Below are 10,198 nucleotides of genomic sequence, written 5' to 3'. Positions count from 1 at the left end.
ATCGAATGACGTATTTCTGCGCATGAGTTTAGCTAGCTAACGTTATCGGGGATTTCTATTGAAGAGGCGGGTTCTGCCTATCTTCATACTGTACTGTCTTTGGGCAAAGTGCTTCATTCTGACGTTTGGCGTTTCCTATTGAGATAGAACACACCCCTTCCTGTCGGTGTCAGAGTAGTAACTTCACCATATTTAGTTGGTCAGAGCCCCACAGAGTTGAGCACAGGCAACCGGGCTGAAAATCTTGGTCATATCGGCGAATGCAACCGGGAGTTGACAGCCTAGAAACAGCGAGACTGGCCGCTGTTGGAAAGTGACATCAGTGGAAACAAGGCTGCACATCAAAACGGGTGCAAGCTGCCTATCGTTAGCAGACTTTGAGTGATAAGTAGCTGTCCATTGTCGGATGAGAATTCTAACTAGTAGTCGTATGTAGCTAGATGGATAGCTAGCTAATTATCGCCCAGCCTTAAACTCGATTTCTGCTGGACGTAAAACCGAATTTATCAGATTTTTATAAAGCAAACTGGTAAGAAACTAAAGAGCCCAGTGACTCTGCAATTATGATATCTTGACAAGTGACAGTTCGCTGTGTTTCTCTCAATCCATTTGCTAATCTAGCATCTAGCTAGTTGCTAGCTAGTTTATCAGCGTCGTTAAGGCTCGAGCAAGTATCGCCGTGGCAGTGAAATCTGATTGGATACCTTGATCGTGTGAACGGCTTGAAGACCCTTGTCCAAAGGGACTGGAACAGGGGCTCGTTTGACAGTGAGCGGAGAGGAGAACTCAGGGGAACCCGTAACTACTCGGCTGCATCGCCTGTGAGGCGTTGAACTGCCGATAAACCAGATTGAACCAAGCAAGAGTTCCTGACATTTGACATCTGTGATCCGGGGAGTAAACCGGGCAGGGACCTCATGAATGGAAATCGGAACTACAGGTAACTAATTGGCTGTCATTGCTCATATCATGCCAAAATGATCTACTAAATTGTTGCATGTGATGTTTCCCAACCCTGCCATTGCAACCAACCTTCCTGTCCATAGGCACAGTAAATTGAAATGGAATTGTATTAAACTTCTGGCTTCTCACGGACTGTTTTTGTTAAATACAATTTAAAGTAGTGGTCAACCGATTTATGATTTTTCAACACCGATACCGATTTATTGGAGGACCAAAAAAAAGCCTATACCGATTTAATCTGCTGATTTTTATATATATTTTTGTAATAATGACAGTTACAACAATACTGAATTAACAATGAACACTTTTATTTTAACTTAATATAATACATAAATAACATCTATTTAGTCTCAAATAAATGAAACATGTTCAATTTGGTTTAAATAATGCAAAAACAGTGTTGTAGAAGAAAGTGCAATATGTGCTATGTAAAAAAGCTAACGTTTAAGTTTCTTGCTCAGAACATGAGAACATATGAACGCTGGTGGTTCCTTTTAACATGAGTCTTCAATATTCCCAGGTAAGAAGTTTTATGTTGTAGTTATTATAGGACTATTAATCTCTATACCATTTGTATTTCAAAGACCTTTGACTATTGAATGTTCTTATAGGCATTTTAGGATTGTCAGCCTAATCTCTGGAGTTGATAGGCTTGAAGTCATAAACAGTGCTTTGCTTCAAGTATTGCTAAGAGCTGCTGGCAAATGCTGTAAAGTGCTGTTTGAATGAATGCTTACGAGCATGCTGCTGCCTACCACCGCTCAGTCAGACTGCTCTATCAAATCATAGACTTAATTATAATATAATAAACATACAGAAATTCGAGCCTCAGGTCATTAATATGGTCTAATCCAGAAACTATCATTTCGAAAACAAAATGGTTATTCTTTCAGTGAAATACGGAACCGTTCTGTATTTTATCGAAGGGGTGGCAACCGTAAGTCTAAATATTGTTGTTACATTGCACAACCTTCAATGTTATGTCATAATTATGCAAAATTCTGGGAAATTAATTACGGTCTTTTTTAGGAAGAAATGGTCTTCACACAGTTCGCAACGAGCCAGGCGGCCCAACCTGCTGCACATACCCTGACTCTGCTTACTCTGAACGCAAGAGAAGTGACACAATTTCAGGCACCGCATTGATTATATGCAACGCAGGACAAGCTAGTTAAACTAGTAATATCATCAACCATATGTAGTTAACCAGTGATTATGTTACGATTGATTGTTTTTTAAAAATAAGATAAGTTTAATGCTAGTTAGCAACTTACCGTGGCTCCTCGCTGCCTGCACTCACGTAACAGGTGGTCAGCCTGCCACGCAGTCTCCTCGTGGATTGCAATATAATCGGCCATAATCGGCTTCCAAAAATGCCGATTACCGCTTATGAAAACTTGAAATCGGCCCTAATTAATCGGCCATTCCGATTAATCAGTCAACCTCTAATTGAAAGCAATGCTAGTGTATGTAAATACACCCGCTGTTGCTAAAAACACATAGGTAAATTCACGAATGGCTGCTGGCTACTATTTGTTTAACTGTAGCTAGGGGAGTTCCTCAACAGTTGTCTGTTGGCCATGTGTGAGTCACCAGTGAAATGTAATTCTATACATACACCATGTGGGAGTACAGTGTCTTTGATGAAGTCTTGTAAAGTTAGGCTAGTCATAAGTGGAGCAATGCTATGAAATGGAGACTTAAGAAAAGTTTTGTGGCATCACATTTCACACTTCAACCTTCATGGGTATCTTCCTACTCACGCCGTTTAATCGTTAGTCATAGAAAAGTCCACATGGTTATGCATGAGTCGTTCAGCAAACAGGTGATTGGCGGCACCTTAATTGGGGAGACCGGGCTCGGGGTAGTATCAAACACATGGTCTCCAGGTGTTTGATGCCATTCCATTTGCGCTGTTCCGGACATAATTATGAGTCGTTCTCCCCTCCGCAGCCTCCTGTGGTTCAGCAATGGGGTCATCTTGTTTGTCACAGCAGACATGTGCCACACTGTTTATCAGAGGTCAGTAGGGCCCTATAAAATCAGTTACGAAACATGCGGATGAAATCCAGACATTAAAACGGAATTCGACAATATTAAAAAATGTATTATTTTGCCCAAGTTAATCATAAGACATGAACAAAATACATCAGTGGTTTGTATTTTACTTCAACTTTCTGAAACAGGAATTCTCCTGTGTGTGCCTTTTTTAATTTATCCCTTATTTTACCAGGTAAGTTGACTGAGAACACGTTCTCATTTACAGCAACGACCTGGGGAATAGTTACAGGGGAGAGGAGGGGGAATGAATGAGCCAATAGGAAGCTGGGGATGATTAGGTGGCCATGATGGTATGAGGGCTAGATCAGGAATTTAGCCAGGACACCGGGGTTAACACCCCTACTCTTTTATAAGTGCCATGGGATCTTCAGTGACCACAGAGTCAGAACACCCGTTTAAAGTCCCATCCGAAAGACAGCACCCTACACAGGGCAACGTCCCCAATCACTGCCTTTTAGACCAGAGGAAAGGGTGCCTCCTACTGGCCCGTGAACCCTCCAAGCCAAACAACCGTCTCTAGCTGGTGCACACTTTGCATTAAAGGGTAATAACTACATCAACATTTCTTAGCTTTTTCCCAGACCTCAAAAGTGGTCTCCTGATGTTTGAGCATTGTTATGGACTTAGGGGGGGGAGAAATAAATAAATAAAACTATTCTATTAGAAAAGTTTGATTTTGATTTTATAGGGGCTTAGTTCAGGAGAGGCAAAGTTACTGACTACTTTTCCTTATTCAAAGCTTTTCAGTTTGAATAGTAAGTGGGACTGCATGGTCCTGTTCGTCATGTTTTCTCATGAGTAGACTGCAAAACAGTGGTGACGTGTAGGCTAGGCCTAAATCAAAAGGGAAAGCATCCATAGTAGAGGAGACCCTGTATAACCTAGATGGTAGCCTAGGTCAGACAGTTACTTCTTGCCGTTTACAGTGGCAGCCAGAGAAACCGTTTTTTACAGTTTGCTTTGTCTGTAGTCGTAACGGAAGCTTTCCACTTCTCCTGCAACGATACCCTAGCAGGTAGACCCAGTGAGTGACACTTGATACGGCCAGGCCAGACAGAGCTATATTGATTCCCTCCAGAGGAGGTCCCCCCTCCCTCTGGCAACTGACCTCCAAACCTCCTCAGGTTGTAGAGTTTAAAAGGGGGATAACTGGGGATAGTTCATTATGCACCAAATGGTAGAATGCAGACTACAAGGTAGGACTATCTGAACTTCGACTGATAAGAAGCTCTCTTTTTTTGCTTTTCTGTTTCAAAACATTTTGCTACAGTGTGCCCTAAAAAACAAACCTGAACAGAGCAGGTGTTTTCTGTCCATCAGCTGTGTACCTAATGGTTAACAGCCATAAGGGGGAACAGAGCAGTGGACTTGATTCCTCAGTGAATGATTGAAAGGGGGCCCTCGTCGCTAAGAAGAGTGTGGCGTGATCAAATGCTAATTGATTGCCTGGCCTGCTTATTAACACACTATTCATTCCAACGGTAGTCTGGCAGCATGCAAGGATTAGCTAGTGCTCATAGGATATGACATGAGCTTTTAACCCTTAAAATCCCGTCCATCATACAGGTCTGTATGGTATTTGAAAGGCAACACATGATCATAAAACTTTGTTCATATGCGTTTGGATATTACACTGAACAAAAATATAAATGAAACATGTAAAGTGTTGGTCCCATGTTTCATGAGCTTAAAAAAGATCCCAGAAATCTTCCATATGCACAAAAAGCTAATTTCTCTAAAATGTTGTGCACAAATTTGTTTACATCCCTGTTAGTGAGCATTTCTCCTTTGCCAAGATAATCCATCCACCTGACAGTTGTGGCATATCAAGAAGCTGATTAAAAAGCATGATCATTACACAGGTGCACCTTGTGCTGGGGACAATAGAAGGCCACTCTAAAATGTGCAGTTGTGTCACACAGCACAATGCCACAGATGTCTCTAGTTGAGGGAGCATGCAATTAGCATGCTGACTGCAAGAATGTACACCAGAGCTGTTGCCAGGGAATTGAATGTTCATTTCCCTTCCATAAGCCGCCTCCAAAGTCGTTTTAGAGAATGTGAGGCCGGTTGGACGTACTGCCACAAACGCAGGTCATGTGTGTGGTGTCGTGTAGGCGAGCGGTTTGCTGATGTCAACGTTGTGAACAGAGTGCACCATGGTGGCAGTGGAGTTATGGTATGGGCAGCCAACGAACACAGTTGCATTTTATCGATGGCTATTTGAATGCACACACATACCGTGATGAGATCAAGGCCCATTTTTAGAAAAAAATATTTTTTTCCCCAACAAGTTTTATATTTTTATAGTATGTGGTGTTAAGATGAGTTCTATTGTCAGTTGGGTTTGGATGTGTAACCTGGCACGCTTGATAGTCCATGGGAAGTGCAGCTGCTTCCTGTTGTAATGGATACGCCTATGACATACACAGCCTCATCCACACACCTGTGTGGGTCTTACTGAAAGACAAAGGGACACCACACAGGCAGTACAGGGGTACCCCCCCCCCACACTCTGTCCCCTCACACTTTGGCTAGTTGCCAACTATCAAGGGGGTCTTCTAGGTAAATGTGGTTGAGGTACTTAAAGTTTGTTAGCAGTAGCTAATTTTGAATTGGCATATATGGCAGTTCTTGTCTTTCTGATTCATACTCTCCTTCTATTCTCCTTCCTGCTCTTTTTTTGTTTTGTTTCACCTAACCCTCACGCCCATCACCTTTCTTATCCTCCCTCCTTGATCTCTCTCTCTTTCTCTCCTGCCTCTGTAGCGCCTCACTTTACTTGAAGAAAAAAGGCGGGAAATCGAGAACCACCTTTTTGATTTTCAAATCCTTTTCCAAAGCTAGCCCATTTGGGACACATTGCAACACTCCCATTAGTATGATGTTGACGATCAGCTGGAATATTCACACACAGGCTAGGCCTGAGTAGTTAGTATTCATTAGGCACCAACCGGAAGAAAACAGACAAACGGGGAGGGACAACCTAGAGTTGTCCTATGAGAAATACTAAATTTCTCTTTACCGTTGCAAGGCGTATTTTGTTGCATGCCCTAATGAACACGAGCCTGTGTTCGTTAGGATCTTGCAGCCTGTGTCCCCATAGCCTAGAAAGGAATGTTATTTTTCACTTGTAACAAGTTTGAATTAAAACAGCCCATGCATGGGTGCTAGATTGAGAAGCATCTGTCTGTGTCGACCTTCACATGTTGTGAGCGTGGCTAGAATTGAACTCATGTGGGAGAGGGGGAGGGAGGCAGATAAATCAGCGGAAGAGGGAGTGGGAGAGCCAGAGAGTGAATCACTGAGCCAGAGAGGGAGGGAGAGAGCGTGGGGATAGATGGAGAGGACTGACTGAGTCAGTAGGAGGGCCCAGTAGAAGTTGGCTGTAAAGCCTGGGGGATGTCTGTTTCAGCTCAGTGGGATGAGGAGGAGGCCTGGATTGGGCACTCTTCTCTCCTTCCTGAGCTCTGTTTTGTGAAGACCATTTAGCCTAAATCTATAGAACATAACACGAGTGGCACAGTGCAGGGTGGGTTCAGATGGGAAGAGAGGGACCCAGGGCTGATGTGAGGGGAGTGTCTTAAGGGGGTAACCAAACTTTTTGTTTTTGTGGGAGAACTGAGGGAGAGAAGACAGAGCCTGACGTCGTTGAAAGTGAGAAATTATCCCAGAAAAGTAATCTTTGTGTGCTGTCTTGAAACAACGCATTTGATTGGCTGGCTCTAGTGTCTTTTTTCTTTTTTTGTATCTCTGACTGATTTCATTGAGATGAGCCTACAGAGGTCGCGTTTGAGTTCAGAAATCTGCATTTTCAAAATGCAGACCATCAAAAACCTGCGTTTTTAAACCATTTCACCTGCGTTTTGTTGGAAGTTTTCACTTCAATAGAGTGATCAGGGGCCTGCAACTGTAGTTTTCCTTCATAGAAAATGCATTAGAGAAACACCATTCGGCAGAAAATGGCTTCGTTTTCAGAAGTGCGTCGATGTATGGCCATTATATTTCTAATGTTTATCATGGAAAGAATGTAGCCAGCAAAATGTCCTAATGTTTTGCAAGATGTTCATCTGGCATTTTACTGGAGAAAAGTAGCTAAACATCAGTCAGAGCGTTGTCTGCTGATAGAATGCCCTTTCATGAATTCTCATGCCAAGCAGAAATTACAATAAGCAGTTTAGATCTGCATTTACAAAACGCAGCAAGATATTTGCTCTGCGTTTTAATTTTTTGTTGTTGTTACAAACACAGAATTCTGGATTAACGTGACCCCTGGCCTAACGCCAGTCCATATCTTTCCCCTCCCTCCCTCCCTCCTAGTCCTATTCACAGAGTTGGAGGTTCTCCCTCACCACTAAACATGTTTCAATTGTGCCCTCCGCTAGTACCCTAAACTTCCGACCAGGCTGGGCTTGCCCTGGTTTACACAGTGTTTCATTTAACATTCCCATGTGGAATCCTCAGCCAGGCTAACAGGGCTAGCTCATTCACGTGTGTGTGTCCACTCTAGGTCCAGCCTGCCTTGCTTTCCCCCCTGCCATCCATCCTCAGAGTACTTCATGTTGCCTCTCCCTCCTCGGTCTCACTGTACAGCTTTGGCTTGTGTTTTGGTTGTGGAGTGAGTGGCAGCAGCTGTGGTGGCTCCGGTCGGTGCCCGACACTCTCTGAGCACTGAGGTAGAAGGGACAAGTGACAGAGGGGGGAATAAACTATTTGTTTGACACGCATCAGTCCCTCCCAGCCTGCGGCGCTCTGTCACTGTGTGCGTCCGTCCTCGTGTGCCTGGGCCGCTGCCTGCTGTGACTGACGCCTTTGTGCCCCGCATCGGAGCGCTCGCCCTGTTCCCACAGCCCAGGCCTATCCGGATTAGACATACAACAGCTGTATTGTGTGTGTGTGTGGGCCTGCCCTGCGTCTGTGAGTACATTTGCAGCCAATCATTGTTGAAGGCAGCGGGAGTGCGAAAGCGAGAGCCCAGACTTGATGTGTACAGTGTAATGGTAACTAGGTCATGTTCATTAGTGCACACTGTTGCAATATGTTTTAAGTTTCTTGTTAGAGTTCATTGAGTTCAGGTAGTAGAATGCATCTGAGTCTGTTTTCGTCCATTCTGTGCCTACTGAACATGACCCCAGTCAGTGTAGGTATCCACTGCTTTTCAGGGGTGTGGTAACTGGTTTCTCTCCTAGCCTGTAATAATATAGCCTAGTAAATTTTCACCTCAGAACGTTAACCAGCGTCCAACCTATGAGTGTGGCAAGCTGAGGTCGCCTGAGATCGAACGCGGGCTTGCTCATAAAAGACACTTAAATAAAATAAATGATGGAACAATTGCACAAAGCCAACCTTGCAGAGTTTATTGCTTTGTACCCATTTTGGCACGTCCACTTCAGTTAGTTTGACTGAGAAATTGTCATTACAAGGTCAGTTCAGTGATGTCTCCTCATACCCACTGACTTGTTCTTTCTTAATATCAGGGACATATTCATTAGGCACCAAACGGAGAAAGCAGTTCTTTCTGTTTTCTGACCATCTGACCTTGTCCAATAACGCTCGTTTTTGTTTTCTGTTGTACGCCGTTTCCCTACGGTATGCCCTCACGAGTACTACCCAGTTAACTGCCTCTTTTAGTTGGTGTCTGTACTGTAGTCTGTAACATTAAGGTCATAGGGTCAGGAAACAAAACGAGACAAAGCGTTGAAAGACTGAGTAGCTAGAATTTTTCTGATTGGAAAACAAGTTCTTCCTTTACGAATCTTCTGACCGCACAGTCTTTCAGAGTAAACACACGAGGGGGAGGTTTCCTTGAACCTGCTACCTCCCTCACCGCTAAATGACGCAGACCACAAGCCTTTGATTCTTCCACATGGGCTTTTGAGTAGGCCGTATGTCATTGCCGGCAATCTCGTTATGTCTATGGGAAGACCTATAGGTCACAGGTCATCGTTTTTCAGGATAGTTTAGTACTAATCTTGGTGTGCAGTTTAGGCCTCAGCTTTTTTGTTTGAGTTTTTGTTTGATCCTTTGGTGTGCATCTCAGGTCGAGTTCATTGGAGCAGTTAGTTCAGCTTCACGTGTGGGTGTGTGTGTGGGCGCGCTTACAATTCAGCTTTTTTGTGTTTTGTGTGTGTTCCACTGAGCCACTGGTCTCTCTGTGCTGTGTTGCTTGCTTGGTACTGAACATGCCTTATATGGGCAGTGGGTGACCTGAGGACAGGGCCAGCTCGGGGCCACTGGGGCCAGCACAGTGTCAGAGAAACCTCAGACTAGAGTAGTCAGCTCCCCCCTCTACGTAACTCCCTGGCCCCTGACAGCCGCATCCCTCCACAACGTTCCCCTCACTCTACAGTTCCCAGGGGTGTGCTTGTACTTGTTTTGTCTGCAAGGGGCTCAAATAGTTTAGACGGGGGGGGGAGAATTGAGATGCTAGGCCGTGTGTGTGCTTGAGAAGCATTCTGAATGATCAGTGACAGAGAAAATATGCTAGCATGCCTTGGAAGGGATTTTGTGACAAGGCTTTTTGCCATCTAGTTTAGTTCTGCACACAAGTGTGTTTTGAATCCATTTCTTTGAAAGTCTGAAGGAGAAATAGCCAGGAGGGTTAGGTTTAATATCCGGAAGCGTGGAAATGTTGAGTCGTTTCTGCCTTTTTTTTTTTTTTCAGTGTTCTGAATTTCTGAACCGGTGTGTGTTATCCTTTTCTCTCTGTGGCCTTGGTGTTTCTTTGTGTTTCGCTCGCTGCGTGGTGGGATGATGACGTTGCAGCTGCTTTCCTGTGTGTGGTTGTTCGAGCTTGCTTGCGTGTTTCGTTAAGGGCGTGTCAGAAGGCACCTGTGTGTGTGTGTGTGTGTGTGTGTGCGTGTAAGACGGCATCAAATTGTATTTGTCACACGCACCGAATACAACAGGTGGAGACCTTAATATGAAATGCTTACACATACACACACACACACACGTCAGCAGGACATGTATGTGTGCGTGAGAGAGCGTGTGTGTGTGCGCGCAAGATCTTGTCAGAAGGGGGGGGAGGGTGTGTACAAAAGAACATCAGGACTAGGAGGAAAGTGTCGTTTTACATTTTTTAGAATGCCTGGCACATTGTCCAGAGGCAGGACGCTCCTCCTCCTGTGTTTCTCTCGCTCTGCGTTGGCCCAGTGACTCATGCAGTGTGGAG

At 44.3% G+C, this 10,198-nt stretch overlaps 1 protein-coding gene across 2 annotated transcripts in view; it reads left to right on the top strand.

Moving 5' to 3' along the window:
• Positions 1-130: 130 nt before the first annotated feature.
• The window catches only part of LOC139573850 (protein argonaute-3-like), a 36,253-nt gene continuing 26,185 nt past the window's right edge, over positions 131-10,198 (top strand). For both annotated transcript variants that reach the window (XM_071397775.1, XM_071397774.1), the window contains exon 1: positions 131-940. In XM_071397775.1, coding sequence (XP_071253876.1) covers positions 922-940 — 19 coding nt within the window. In that variant the 5' untranslated portion in view covers positions 131-921. The remainder of the gene's footprint in view (positions 941-10,198) is intronic.

This window comes from Salvelinus alpinus, chromosome 4 (genome assembly GCF_045679555.1).
Source record: "Salvelinus alpinus chromosome 4, SLU_Salpinus.1, whole genome shotgun sequence".
Taxonomy (NCBI): Eukaryota; Metazoa; Chordata; class Actinopteri; order Salmoniformes; family Salmonidae; genus Salvelinus; species Salvelinus alpinus.
The sequence above is the reverse complement of the archived record's forward strand: the minus strand, read 5'-3'. Positions and strand labels throughout refer to the sequence as shown.